Here is a 15,081-nt window from a genome sequence, read left to right as displayed (position 1 = left end):
GTAACAGGAGGGTTAACGTCTTACTGCTGTCTGTTTGCGTCGATACGTCATCAGCGGTGCGGTGGAGCCGCCGGCCCGATGGAGCGCGTCATTTAATAATGTAAACCGCTCACAAATTGTCGCTCATTATCAAAAGAATGTGAATCCATGTTATTTATTGTCGATTGCATCTCGGAAAAAGGGAACGATGCGGCGTGAAGGGCATCAAAAAAAATACAAAAATTGATGCAATCTGCTCCCACCAGAATGCCATTACTAGATGCTCCTTTTATGGCTGGCCTTCTCTTTGTTTCCTTTCAGATGACATCCAGAAACACGCATCGTTTGCATTCATCTCCCCTCCGGAAGGCTTCATTCATGATTTACTGAGCAAAGGTCTCCTTATTGTCGTCCCCATAATTGAACCTTCAGAAAGGAAAGGGGTCCGCCGAGGTACCCGTCATGCAGGACTGATCAATTTGAGAAGAATTTCATCGGTAGACACACCGCCGGAGAATACGTGTTTAGAAGTGATAATCGCAGCGGGGGGGGGGGGTAAAAATAGAACTGTGATTAGAGATATTCGCCGCCCGGACTTTCTCTTCCCGCGTCGGCTTTTTTTCTTCTTCCCAGGGCCGAAGAAAAGACACATCAACAACATCTCATCCGCTTCCTCATTTCTGCGCCTGTTTTCTCGCCGGCTTAATACAAGAGTGCGCTCGTCGTCTCCCTCTCTCGACGCAGGGTTTTTACGGAAATGAAGACGCCGGATGATTTCGTTTTTTTTCCGTTGGATTCATGTCACCCGTTAAGGGAATATAAATTGTGCGTGCCATAGATTGCGGCTACGCGGCATCATCTCGTGAGTGTATCATCCCCTCTTCGAGGAAACTATCTCCAGTGTTGTCGCCGTGGCCGTGTCGTCGAGCAAATTATCTTTTGGAATTATTTTCCATTAAAATCTTTGAATAGTTTGCACGTCCCTCTCTGCATAGTCGTTCAGAAGGAGGTCAAACATGAGAGCTTCAATCTCATAGCGCCCAACCATCGGAAATGTAAAGGCAAAAACATGATTTAACTAGAATGGGCGCTCTGTAGAGCGCATACCTTCGCATATCACAAGCTTGGGCATTGAATTATGAACATTTTGGCATTAGTTTCATGCCAATTGGATAAAAATGGACCGTGCTATGGTAAAAAGAAGATGTTGACCTTTTCGTGACCTTGACCTTGACCTTTGACCCGATCAATCCCAAAATCGAATCAAATGGTCCCCGGATAATAACCAATCATCCCACCTAATTTCATGCGATTCGGTTTAAAACTTTTTTTGTTATGCGAATAACACTCATACAAATAAATAAATAACGGCGATCTAAACATAACCTTCCGCATTTTCAATGCGAAGGTAATTAAATACTATACACCAATGGCATAGTTGGTAGTAGGCATATTCCACGATGTGTGTCTCATGTGTCTTGTTTAAAGGGGACACATTTAGTGCACATATGCTTGAGTGTCTGGAGTGCCGACTAACAGTGAAATTAGACCATCCAGCAGAGGAACCAGGCATTAGCCTGATCCCAGCGCTGCTCCCGTGGCATCTCCTCCAAACACACAAAGTTAAACGTGTCTTAATGGAAACTCAAAACGCAAGTATGAACCTGAAAATGAGCGTGAAATGTCCCTTTAAAGAGTTTGCCACAAAGTTGAGATCCCACGAGAAAGAAGTCCTCTCACGGGTTTCTCTCTGTCATCCTCCCTGCAGTTGAACCGTCAGAACCGCTCCCTGAAGAGGAAGAGCATGATGCCGCTGGCCCACCTCAGCCCAGAGACCATCACGGAGATCAACCTCGACGATGACGAGGATGATGACGATGAGGAAGAGAGTGAAGAGCTGCATGCAGCCAACGTCTGCCTCTCTCCGCTGTGCCAGCCCACCATCTCAGGTGCAGGTTCTCAGTCTGCTTTTGTTCTACGATTAATATATAGAACATTATAGCATGAATAAGTTGACTTACTGATTACAAAAAATGTGGTATATTTAAATTTGGTATTTATCAAATGTGCTTTAAATACATTGTTTCAATGCAATTTAGAGCATACATTTTGAAATGTTACAAAAAGTATGTTTGAAAACGAAGTTTAAAAAAGTACATTTAAGTAATTGCACAGAACTTACACTTAAAGTATATTTTTCTTATAATATATTTCTTGAACGTATAGGACAGTACAATTATTTTAAAGTGTGTTCATAGTTTAATTGTTTTAAATAGGTGAAAGCGTGACTTCAGTATACTTTTTATATATTTGCAGAAAGTAAATTTCTTTGATCGTATTTAAATGTACTATTGACATTTAAATACATTTAAAGTACTTTTTGCCTGGGACGCAGTGGGAAGCCGCTCTCTTCCTCCGTTCAGACATTTCCATTGAATGCGAGAATGTCATCCTTCAGAATATTTGTCGTACTCGTAGAAAATTGCATTCCATCCCTCCCCAAACACTATTCCAGATGCCAGTTTACTGCTAAGCACCCTCCTAAATGTCCCAGTCGGGGCCCGCTGGCTTTGAGCCACACCGAAAAATGTGAAAGATTTCAGGACAAAAGTGTTTCTCAAATTTCCTGCGCTAAGAAATGAATTTGCTGCAGTTTAAAACACACAAAGCAATAACAACGCAGTCTGAAGGTGACATTTTTTGTATTCCTTTAAAATTGGCACATCACAAAGAAATAAATGGACGGGTGCTGCAGCGCATTGTTCCGTGTTCTCGGATTTTCCGGGGTTGTGGGATGTCAAATATTCACAATCTAAAAGCAACACAAGTCGTGTATTCAATTCAAATTCAATTAGTTCTTATTGCCCAATATCACAAATTACAAATCTCCCTCGGAGGGCTTTACAATCTGGACACATACCACATCCCTGACCTTTGACCTCACGTCGGATCAGGAAAAACTACGAGAAGAAACCTTCAGGAGAGCAACAGATGAGGATCCCTCTCCAGGATGGACTGAAGACATAGATGTCATGTGACCAGATGGATAAAGATACAGAGTTACAACACATTCAATGAATACGACAGACATTATGAATAATGAGTAGGAGGCGTGGTATCTGATCACATGCGGAGAACGTTGGCCTCCGACTCTCAGTTCAGGATCAGACCAGTATTACATGAAGGTCGCTCACATTAACCCCGTTCATCAAGAAAAGGGGTTCGCTGTGATCGATTTGATCAGGTGACAACGATGTCATCCAAACACCAAGATGATGTAAACCAGGGGCGTCGCACTCATCTTCACCGAGGGCCACATCTGCATCATGGCCGCCTCTTAAAGGGCCGGCGTAGCTGAAGTACTGTATGAACTACTCCCGAAGAAACTGTTAGATAACTCTCTTTGCATTTGATTATTGTTTATTCGCGAGTAGAAATATTGTACACAAGAACATTTCGCTAATATTAGAACACAAATCAATTTAAATTGAAACCTTCAAAATAAAAGCACAGGATATAAAGGTGATCATGTGTCTTTCAGGCCGTCGGGGGCGGCATAAAATGACGTGGCGGACCACGTCACTGTATTGCAAATACACCCCAAAAAAATGTAAGAAAACACGCTGTTTATCACAACGTTGGTTGTTTTCTTGTTTCAGAGCTCCGACACACGTCGGAGGAACATCGAGCAGCCCGGGACCTCGAGGCAGCGAGAGAACAACTCAGGGGAACCAGAGAAGAAGTGGGTTCCAGATTTGTTCCTTTTTCGTCCCGGGCTCGAGGAAAATGAGGATTCGAAGAGTTTAGTGAACAATATTTCAATCAGGACAGACGGGTCTTTAGAGTTTAACAATTATTTATTTACAATAGAATACTGAAATCGTGCAAAGTTTTTCTTTGGCGATTGGACTCCAGTAGGATAAGCTATCGGGGAAGAGATGCTGATATCTGCGCAGGCAGAATCCCCCCGTGGAGTCCAGACACTGGTGGTGGTGAAGAAGAAGAGTTGCTGTAACGCCGATTGGAGGAGCCGGGGGTGGAGGACGGGGGAGGAGCCAGAGGTGGGGGAGGGGGGAGGAGCCAGAGGTAGAGGAGGGGGGAGGAGGGTCGCAACGACTTGAGCTGAAACGACAACTGACAGCAGAGAGGAGTACATATTTTAAAGTGTTGCCAACGACGCTGTGATTGGCTTACAGAACATCGCTGCCTCTAACTGGTTGGTTCATTCATCGTACCCCCCCCCCCAATCAGTTGATGGAGTAATCGCTCCATTCGTCAGAATATTCTTCATAACATTTTCTATTCATCGTATCTTTCTCTATGTATTCATTTAAAACTTAAAAATCAAAATAACCTCTTACAACTTTACATTGTCCAGCACTGTTTCTGTAACTCTTCTTCTTCTTTTTCTTCTTCTTCTTCCTTTGTGGCTTTTTTCCCTCTCAGTCTGGGTGCTGTCCACGCCATCCACCTCTTTTTACTCAGTCAGCAAAGTTCAGATCGACTTCTGTCATTAAAATTAATATCATCATGGAAATTGGCAAAGATTTCCATCTGTTAATAGATTCAACTACTGACTCAGTCACAGGGTTATAGTTAGTAGGTATCATAGATTCTATTGTCGGCGGGATTTTAACACCAAGGTATGTAAAGCTGTCCACGATGTTCCTAAATGGTGTATTTAGTGGTGGAGTTAATCTCTCAGATTCATCTTATGTTGCTGCCTGTCCATATCACCCTCGAAAAATAGATTTTTTTAATCTCAAAGGGATTCACGTGGTTAGAAAACGGTTTAAATAAAATGACATGGCATACCTGTACAGTATTTTGTGGGGGGTGTTTGTCGTCTTCATTCCAACAATGCCAGTGATGACTTTGAAACATAATTCATAACTTTCTCTGTGTTCTTCTTCTCTGCTCTGCTTCCCGGCAGCTGCTGAAAGAGAAACACGACAACACTGTTCTGATGGCCGAGACCGAGCGGCAAAAGAAGCTCCTGGCCAAGTATAACAGAGGTTAGTGTGCGTAGAAACACACACACATACATGTTGTGTCGACGCCTTTCCTGGTGAAAGGTCCGACTCTCATCACGTGGACATCTCTGACGTCCAGTGTCTCAGTTCGCTGTGGAGGAGTACGAGGTCCTGCAGGACAGCTTGACGCTGGAGAGGGACTTGAGGAGCGAGGCAGAAGGCTTTGCCAGAGCGGTGAGCTTCGTGTTTTATTAATAGCCCTCCTTATCTTTATTTAAAAGGGACCATGTACAGTTAAAACATAAATGTCACCGTTTGATGCTCTGGACCAGATTGTAGCTACAGGTAATTTGCATCTGTAGTTCCTTGACAGACCATAATAAATATAAAACAATAACAAACATAAAACAATAACAAACACACACAAATTACAAACATAAAACTATAACAAACATAGAACAATAACAAACATAAAACAATAACAAACATAAAACTATAACAAACATAAAACTATAACAAACATAACACAATAACAAACAACAAAATGACAACCACAAAACAATAACAAACATAAAACAATAACAAACATAAAACTATAACAAACATAAAACAATAGCAAACAGTTCAGGATAAATACAGCACATTCAAATTTAGAAATAAAGTAAGTAATAAAACCATTAAAAGTAAGAAATAGACATTATTAAAAGTATGTCATAGAAACCATTACAAGTAAGTAATACACGACTAAAAGTAAGTAATTCAAACTATTCAAAGTAAGTAATACACACTATAAAAAGTAAGTAATACACACGATTAAAAGTAAGTAATACACACTTTTAAAAGTAAGTAATAAAAAACATTAAAAGTAAGTAATACACTATTAAAATTAAGTAATTAAAACTGTTAAATAAGAAATGCACACTATTAAAAGTAATTCATAAAAACCATTAAAAGTAATAAATACACATTATTAAAATGAAGTCATAAAAAACATTAAAAGTAAGAAATACACATTATTAAAATTAAGTCATAAAAACCATTAAAAGTAAGTAATAAAAAACAATAAATGTTAGTAAAACACACTATTAAAAGTAAGTAATACGAGCCATAATAATTTTAAGTGAGTACAGCGCTGAGCAGCATTCAACTGATTTTCTTTCCGTATGAAGTGTTTCACTCTGCGGTTTTTATCTTCCATATGGGGGAGAATATGCATTCTCCACCCTCAGATGGTGGTGGAGCAAACAAAGCTGAAGAGACAGAGTCAGATCCTGATGCAGAGCTCCTCGCCCAGTCACGCTCTGCAGGAAGCCCTCAGCCAGGTCACCAGACTGACCCAGGATCTGGAGACGCAGAGGCTGGACCACCAGAACCAGGTCTGCACTCATTCAGAGATGTGTGGCATAGAAACCTCGGGATTCAATATGTTGGGGAACATAAGTGTCCCGACCGAACTCGATCACATCAGCAGCAGAATTACTTGTTGAGGTCCAAACCTCAAATGTTTTTTTTTTCTGTTTTTTTTACAAAAGTTGATATTTCCACCATAAATGAACGCAGTAAAATTCACCAGATTGAAAAAATCAATCAACAATATTTAGACCCCAATATGTGCCCCCATCAATGTTGAAACCAACCTAAGCCCTCGAAAGAAAGAAAGAGAGAGAGAGAGAGAGAGAGAGAGAGGGACAGGGGGAGAGAGGGAGAAAGGGAGAGAGAGCCCAAACGGTGTCTTGGTGTTCCTCCACAAATGCAAAAAAAAATCATTTTCATGAAGCATCTCTGTTCTGAAAGTTGCCCTCCAGCAGAGTTCAGGGTTAGTTTTGCGTGTTCCCGTGACAGAAGGGCGTGTCCCTGTTTAACCAACGGTCAAAGAGCAGCACACTGAAATACTTCTGTTTTTATTGATGCTATTCTTTTATGCAAAACAATACAAGCATAGAGTAACACGAGTTCCCAGCAGATTATTATCGGTGTGTCGCATCACAAACTTCAGATCACAGTCGACCAAAAAAAACATCTGTACGCATATTGGTACATGCTCCACTCACGAGAAACAGGAACACAGTTCAAAGAAGGAAGACTATTACACATGTGACTCCTTTACAGCCGTAGTGCCTCTCACACGCATCAACATGAGAATCATTAAGCCGGTTAATTACATGCGGAGGAAATGGCCATGACGGTAAAACCCTAGGGGTCATGACCTGCCAGGTCCATCATTAAAAAGCAGCGGCAGTGCAGCCTGCAGCTTCCTCGGCTCCTCTGGCAACAATGGAGACGATTAAAGCTGAGAGGGATCACTGGTCCCTCCTGGTGCCGGGTGGAGGTGAGCCGTCCCCTTCGTCTGAGGAACAATTTAGTGTTTTCCATGTAAACTCACACTTTTATGTGTTAAATAAAATGCAAAATGAACAGAAAATATATTCAAGACATTGACAAGGTTAGAAATAATGATTTTTATTTGAAATATTCATGTTGTTCTTCAAACTTGTCGCTCAAAGGAAGGCCAGTTTTATAGCTTCTCTCACCAGCATAACTGTTTTCAGCTGCGCTCACATAAAAAGGGTTTTCAAGGGTTTTCTAACCCTCCGTCGTCTTCTAAGGCGATAACACAATGTACCATTAGAACACTGGAGATGGGCCTCTATACACCTATGTAGAGACTTCATTAAACACCAGAGAATAGTCATTTACCACATTAACTATGTAGAGAGAGTATTTATGATTAATTATATGTTATCTTCATTGGAAAAAACAGTGCTTTTATTTGAAAAAGGAAAATACAATTTAAAATGTCCTTATTTTTTAAAGTGACCCCAAACCTTTGAACGGTAGTATATATATATATATATATATATATATACTATAATCAAAAACATGAGAGTGACATGAAGGGCTGAGATTTCAAAAGGTACAAAAGTACTGTTTTTTTCAATATATATATATATATATTGAAAAAAACAGTACTTTTGTTGAAATGTCCTTATCTCATATATATACATACACAGGTTGAACAATAAGCTAGTTCAGGTTCAAAAGCGTGGGGAACCATGAGTGTGTGTGGCGGTGTCAGATGAAGCAGATGGAGGACGAGCTGCGGAGCTGCGAGGCTCAGAGGGAGCTGAGGGCGCTGAGGCGTAAGCTGGAGCTCGTGGAGGAGGAGAAGAGGGAGCACGGCGACGACTGCTCCACGGCCAAGAGGGACGTCAAGGATCTGCAGCACACAGGTAAAGACACATCTGGAATTGTTATGACCGGTACGACACTGTGGAGCACCGGGCAGAACGGAGCTGTGTGTCCACCGTGAGCGGGCGACCGGCCCGATGGGCTCACGTACGTCCCGGGAGACGCTCGTCAGAGCTTCCCCTCGTCGGCCCTCGGTGCTGTTGTCGCGTGTCGGCTGTAACCGGGTGTGTTTCAGTCGAGGAGCTCCGGCAGAAGCTGCAGGCGGTGACCAACCCGCCCCGAGCTGCAGCTCCGCCTCCACCACCGCCTCCTCCTCCGCCTCCGCCTCTACCTCCTCCAGCCTCAGCTACGCCCTCCAACCCACTCAGGTACATCACACACAATACGCTCGAGTATGTTTCCGTGTGATTTTTTTTTTTTTCAATTCAGATTATTTTATATTACCCAATATCACAAATTATGAATTTGCCTCAGAGGGCCATGGCAGGAGGCATCAGACCCAGCCAGGTCCGATAGACCCCAGAGACGTGAATCACAAGGAGTCCGGGGAGGAAGCAGAGTTAATAATGTGCAATGGAGGGATGTAAATGTATCCATTAGGAGAGAAAGAAGAGGAGAGTGTTACGATCTCAGACACTTAGGAAGTAGGACCCAATTGCACGACCCGGGAGGCAGAGATAAAGTATTTGTAAGTACTTTATTTTTCGGTTCTGCAGTGAACAAAATGAAAGCGCTCACGTAGTGAGGGATCAAAAACTTTTCAAGAGCACAACATAACCCGACCTGATCATGGCAAAAGACCAGACGAACTGACAAGGAACACTGGGAGACAGGGGAATTTAAGCACATGGTAACAAGACACAGGTGGGACCAATCAGGGCGGGCTGACACTGATGAGCATAGGAGACAGGTGTGATGACAGGTGAAAACAATCAGGAAGCCTGGAATGAGAGAAAGCTAACATAAATGACATGAACCTCTCTAGCATATCTGTCGGTGCACAACAGTACCCCTCTAGGGCCAACTCCTGATGGCCCAGGCTGATTGTAAAAGTCGTGGATAAGAGTCTTGTCTACGATAAATGAAGCAGCTATCCAGCTTCTAGCCTCAGGACCGTAACCCTTCCAGTCTACCAGGAATTGCTTGGCCTCCCCTATTACGGACCTCCAGTAGCTTACGGACCTTGTAAACGTCACCCCCTTCAAAGAACTGGGGCGGTGGAGGGGGCTTGGAGGCGGGAACAAGTGTGCTCTCACACACCGGCTTGATTCTACTAACGTGAAACGTTGGGTGCACTCTCAAGGTCCTGGAGAGTTGCAAGCGTACCGACGCCGGGTTGATGACTCTGGACACTGGAAACGGACCCACAAATCTCGGAGCCAGTTTCTTTGAGGCGACATGGAGTGGTAAGTCTTTGGTAGAGAGCCAAACCTTTTGGCCTGGACTGTAGGAGGAGCGACCCTGCGATGAACGTCCGTAACAGCCTTCATCCGAGCTGAACTTCGGAGAAGAGACTGGCGAGCACCAGCCCAAACTCTGCGACAACGTCTGATCATGGCATGTGCCGATGGAACCATCACCTCTTCCTCATTGTTAGGGAAAAGTGGAGGCTGGAAACCATTGACACAATGGAATGGAGAGAGACCTGTGGCCGCCGTAGGAAGGGTATTGTGGGCAACCTCGACCCATGTGAGGTGGTCACTCCAGGTGGTCTGGTTCCGGGAGACGAGACAACGTAGCGTAGTCTCTAGTTCTTGGTTCAGACGCTCCGACTGTCCATTTGACTGAGGGTGATATCCTGATGACAGGCTGACGGTGGCACCTATGAGTCGACAAAACTCTTTCCAGAAGGCGGAAATGAATTGTGGACCCTGTCGGAAACCATGTCATCAGCGAATCCATCGATCCTGAATACGTGATTCATCTTGACCTCTGCGCTGACTTTGGCAGAGTAAGCTTGGTCAATGGGATGAAGTGAGCCATCTTTGAAAATCGATCAACCACTGTTAGAACCGTAGTCTTGCCTCTGGATGAGGGAAATCCTGTCACAAAATCCATCGAAATGTGTGACCAAGGACGATGGGGAATCGGCAGCGGCTGGAGCAAGCCCATCTTAACTTGAGATGAGGTCTTATTACACGCACACACCGGACAAGCCGCTACATACTCGGCCACATTTTTCTTCATGGATGGCCACCAGAAACGTTGTTGAATCCTGAACATTGTTCTTGCTACTCCCGGATGGCACGAAAGCACAGATGAGTGAGCCCAGTGGATGACCTTGGAGTGAAGAGCCTCAGGAACAAACAGCAGATTGTTGGGACACTCGCTAGGTGCTGGATTCATGACATTTGCCTCTTTAACGTCTGACTCCACTTGCCAGGAAAAGGCTCCGATCACCCGGTTAAGTGGAAGGATGGTCTTGGGCTCTACCGCAAGTGGTTCGGGATCGTAAAGACGAGACAAAGCATCGGGTTTTTGATTCTGAGACCCGGGATGAAAAGAGAGTGTGAAGTTGAATCTACTAAAGAAAAGTGTCCACCTGGCCTGACGGGAGTTGAGACGCTTAGCCTTTCTTATATATTCTAGATTCTTGTGATCTGTCCAGACTAAAACGGTTGCTCTGCACCCTCTAGCCAGTGTCTCCATTCCTCGAGGGCAGCTTTTACAGCTAACAATTCCTTGTTTCCCACGTCATAATTCCGCTCTGCCGTTGTCAACTTCCGCGACAGGTAAGCACATGGATGCATCTTGTTGTCTTCTGCAGAACGTTGAGACAGTACTCCTCCAATTCCCTCATTGGAAGCATCCACCTCGACCATAAACTGGCGCTGGGGATCTGGAATGGTGAGTATGGGAGCTGAGGTGAATCTATCTCTGAGAAGTTTGAAAGCAAGATCTGCCTGGGGGGTCCACTTGAAGGGAACCTTAGGAGAAGTCAGAACATGCAGAGGAGCAGCAACAGAACTGAAATTCCTAATAAACTTCCTATAGAAGTTAGCAAATCCTAGGAACTGCTGAACCTTTTTCCTGGAGTCTGGTGTGGGCCACTGGGATACTGCACTGACTTTCGCAGGATCCATTTGGATATGATTAGGTGAGACTATGTATCCTAAGAAAGACACCTCTTCTGTGTGGAACTCGCACTTCTCTGCCTTGACATATAGCTGATTATCCAGTAGTTTCTGCAAAACTTGGCGGACATGGTTAACATGAGATTTAGCGTCTGGGGAGAAAATCAGTATGTCATCCAGATACACAAACACTGAAATATTCAAGAATTCCGCAAAACCTCATTCACAAAAGCTTGAAAAACAGCCGGTGCATTGCACAGTCCAAAAGGCATTACCAAGTACTCATAGTGACCATTCTGAGTGTTGAATCCAGTTTTCCACTCATCCCCTTGTTTTATTCTAACCAAGTGATATGCATTTCTTAAATCCAACTTGGTGAATATCTTGGCCGTTTGAAGCAGTTCAAAAGCAGATGACATGAGTGGCAGAGGATAGCGGTTCTTCACCGTAATGTCATTTAGTGGACTGTAGTCTATGCAAGGTCTCAGAGACCCGTCTTTCTTTCCCACAAAGAATCCGCTCCGGCTGGAGACGATGAAGGACGGATAATCCCTGATTTGAGTGAAGAGGAGATGTATTCATCCATTGCTGTTCTCTCAGGTCTCGAAATCGAGTAAAGTCTCCCTTGGGAATGGGGGCTCCCGGTAAGAGATCAATGGTACAGTCAAAATCTCGGTGAGGAGGTAGCGACAAGGCTTTAGACTTGTTAAACACTTCTTTTAAATCATGGTAACAGGAAGGTACCTTGTGTAGATCAGGATAGTCAGGGTGATCTATAATGATCCTACTAGAGTCTGTTGGTGCATTAACAGGTTGCGAAAGTTTACACCTGCCCTTACAATCCTCTCCCCATTCCTTAACTTTCTCTGAAGGCCAGTCTATGTGAGGATTGTGGATCTTCAGCCAAGGAAACCCCAAAATAATCGGGTGCTGAGTCGACTCAAAAATATGAAATTGCATGCTCTCGGTATGGTCCTTATTTATAGTAATCCGTATGGGCTCAGTGCAATGGGTAACTGTGAACAACAAGCGGCCGTCTAAGGCACTGGCACTAACAGGATGAGATAGCGGGACAGTTTTTATTTTTAGCTGTTTGACTAGGCCCCAGTCTATAAGGCTTTCGTCAGCCCCTGAGTCTATTAACACACCCTGGTCAAAGGTCTGATTGTTAATACAAATGTCTACCTGAGTAACAGGTCGAGGAGGGAAGTCTCGGGAAACTTGCTCACCAGCGCCTCCTTTTGACTGGTGAGCACGATCTTTCCCGGCATGAAGCGAGTTGATGACCCGGCTGGCCGCAGTAGAAACAGCAACCTCCCGTAGACGGCGCTGCCTCTCCTCCAGAGAAAGCCTGGTTCTTCCAAGCTGCATGGGTTCCCGGAGTCATTCGGAAGTGTAGTCCTCTGATGGTCCGGTAACATGAGCTGGAAATCCTCCGCTGGCGGCGCGACCCTCGAGGCGAATTCTGGAAGCTGGGAATAACATCTCGGTTGCGTCGACGCTCCTCTCTCTTTCGAAGACGGTTATCGATCCGGATGGCCACAGCGATGAGGGATTCCAGATCCCGGGTGTCTCCAGTGGAGCCAGCTGGTCCTTTATCGGTTCCGAAAGTCCTGTCATGAAGGCGTCACGAAGAGCCGGAACATTCCATCCGCTGTCCGCTGCTGCTGTACGAAACTCGATGGCATAATCAACCACCTGACGGTTGAGCTGACGTATTTGAAACAGTCTTCTGCTGGCCTCCGTAGCAGGCGATGAGTGGTCAAAATGCGCCTCATAGTCTCTATGAAATCGGCCAATGAGTAACATAGTTCGGTGTCTCTAGACCATTCTGCAGTAGCCCAGGCTGCAGCTCTTCCCGTTAAATGAGACACAATAAACGCCACTTTACCATGCTCAGATAAAAAGCTGCTGGGTTGTGTTGAAAATGCAGATCACACTGTACCAGAAAGGCTCTGCAATTGAAGAGTCTCCGCAAATCTCTCCGGAAGAGCCAGCCGTAACGGGAGGAAACAGCCTGACCTGGGTCGTCAGCTGGAGTATTGACAGGCAAATTCTCAGCTGTGGATGACGTCACCGGAGGAGCAGTCTGTTGATGAGTGAAAAAATTATTCATTTGGGCAACCAGTTGTTGCATCTGTGTAGATAATTCTTCCTGAACCCGCCTGGCGTCCTCTCAGCTCTTGTATTTCCGGCTGACTTTGTCCAGTTTTTCCTTGTGATGAAAATCGTCTCGCCCTGTACCGACAGAGCGGCGTGAAGCGTTCTTGGGTCGGCTGGGTCCATAATGTGGTCAGTCCGTTCTGTTACGATCTCAGACACTTAGGAAGTAGGACCCAATTGCACGACCCGGGAGGCAGAGATAAAGTATTTGTAAGTACTTTATTTTTCGGTTCTGCAGTGAACAAAATGAAAGCGCTCACGTAGTGAGGGATCAAAACTTTTCAAGAGCACAACATAACCCGACCTGATCATGGCAAAAGACCAGACGAACTGACAAGGAACACTGGGAGACAGGGGAATTTAAGCACATGGTAACAAGACACAGGTGGGACCAATCAGGGGCGGGGCTGACACTGATGAGCATAGGAGACAGGTGTGATGACAGGTGAAAACAATCAGGAAGCCTGGAATGAGAGAAAGCTAACATAAATGACATGAACCTCTCTAGCATATCTGTCGGTGCACAACAGAGAGAGGAGCTCAGTGTGTCCTAAAACGTCCCCCAGCAGCCTAGCAGCCTACAGCAGCATATGAAAGGGTTACAGAGACAGGAACCCAAAAGCACGACTCGTAAACAGGAATGCAGGAGGAGGATCTTTACTTGGTGATTCAGGCAGGGTCAAAACCGGGTGGTCTGTCAAATAGAGCAACAAATCCAAAAAATGGGGCAGGCAAAAATCTTAAGTCGGGTCAACAGGCGAACAGGGTCGTAACGGGCAGATCAGAATTAATATTTTGGAATTCGCTGGAGAGTTTGGCAACGACACACAAGACAATCTGGCAGAGGATGAGTGGAAGTGAGGGAGCTGAATAGTGAGGGACTAATGAGGGGATGGGCTGCAGGTGAGACGGGCGTGAGGACCAGGTGGAGGGAATGAGGGACTAACGAGGTGATCAGAGGCAGGTGAGAAGGGCGTGAGGACCAGGTGAAGGGAATGAGGGACTAACGAGGTGAGGATGACAGGATCTGGAATGACAAGAGAGTTAATGAAGCAGTCAGGATGAATAGAACTATGAAGGTGTGGAAGTCGTGACAGCATCTCTCGGTCTGGACCAGGTGAACCTGATTCAGCCCGAACTATAAGACTATCAAGAGGAAAGTCTTCAGTATCTCACACAATCACAGGACTTTCCCCCAAGGGGGACCCTGTTGGGTTTTTCTTGCGTGTGAAACCACAAACACAAGGTAATGTCTTCATGTGTGTGATGATGAGGAGAATCTTGAAGTGGGTTCTTCACTGTACGGGGAGTCAGTGGAGCCTTTGAAGGACTGGGGGTCATGTGACCTCCGGTGGGAGACGGGCAGTTTGTTTACGTGCCGTAGAGGTCGTTACAGTGTCGTTACATGTGTGGAGGAGTGGGAGACATCGCCTTTAGGTTTGAGAGGTGTATTTATCGTGGAGAAGAGGGAGAACTCGGAGGGAATGAAGAGAAAATATAAAAGGGAAAAAAACGTTTCATGACATTCTGGTGTGCGTGCAAAAAAACAACAAAACTGATGGAAAAAACTTTCATTTGTTCCTAAAAGCCTGAAACACGTTGGATGATGACAGCGACCAAAGCAGGGGAGAACATTTACATATTTTTTAGGGAGCCGTTTTTTCCCCCACTGACTGAAATCCAGGAGCATTTTAAAAAAGCAA

At 44.8% G+C, this 15,081-nt stretch overlaps 1 protein-coding gene across 2 annotated transcripts in view; it reads left to right on the top strand.

The window, feature by feature from the left end:
• Window positions 1-15,081, top strand: part of shtn1 (shootin 1) — a 37,040-nt gene that overhangs the window by 14,908 nt on the left and 7,051 nt on the right. Inside the window, exons 5-11 of one of the 2 annotated variants that reach the window (XM_056435238.1) lie at window positions 1,748-1,928; window positions 3,639-3,721; window positions 4,913-4,994; window positions 5,092-5,186; window positions 6,182-6,328; window positions 8,029-8,182; window positions 8,377-8,509. In XM_056435238.1, the coding sequence (XP_056291213.1) occupies window positions 1,748-1,928; window positions 3,639-3,721; window positions 4,913-4,994; window positions 5,092-5,186; window positions 6,182-6,328; window positions 8,029-8,182; window positions 8,377-8,509 (875 nt within the window). Of the gene's footprint in view, window positions 1-1,747; window positions 1,935-3,638; window positions 3,722-4,912; window positions 4,995-5,091; window positions 5,187-6,181; window positions 6,329-8,028; window positions 8,183-8,376; window positions 8,510-15,081 lie in introns of both variants that reach the window. The other variant, XM_056435237.1, reaches the window with a different exon arrangement.

Source organism: Pseudoliparis swirei, chromosome 17 (genome assembly GCF_029220125.1).
Source record: "Pseudoliparis swirei isolate HS2019 ecotype Mariana Trench chromosome 17, NWPU_hadal_v1, whole genome shotgun sequence".
In the NCBI taxonomy this organism is placed as follows: Eukaryota; Metazoa; Chordata; class Actinopteri; order Perciformes; family Liparidae; genus Pseudoliparis; species Pseudoliparis swirei.
Note: the sequence above shows the minus strand (reverse complement) of the source record. Positions and strands in the feature narration are given on the sequence as shown.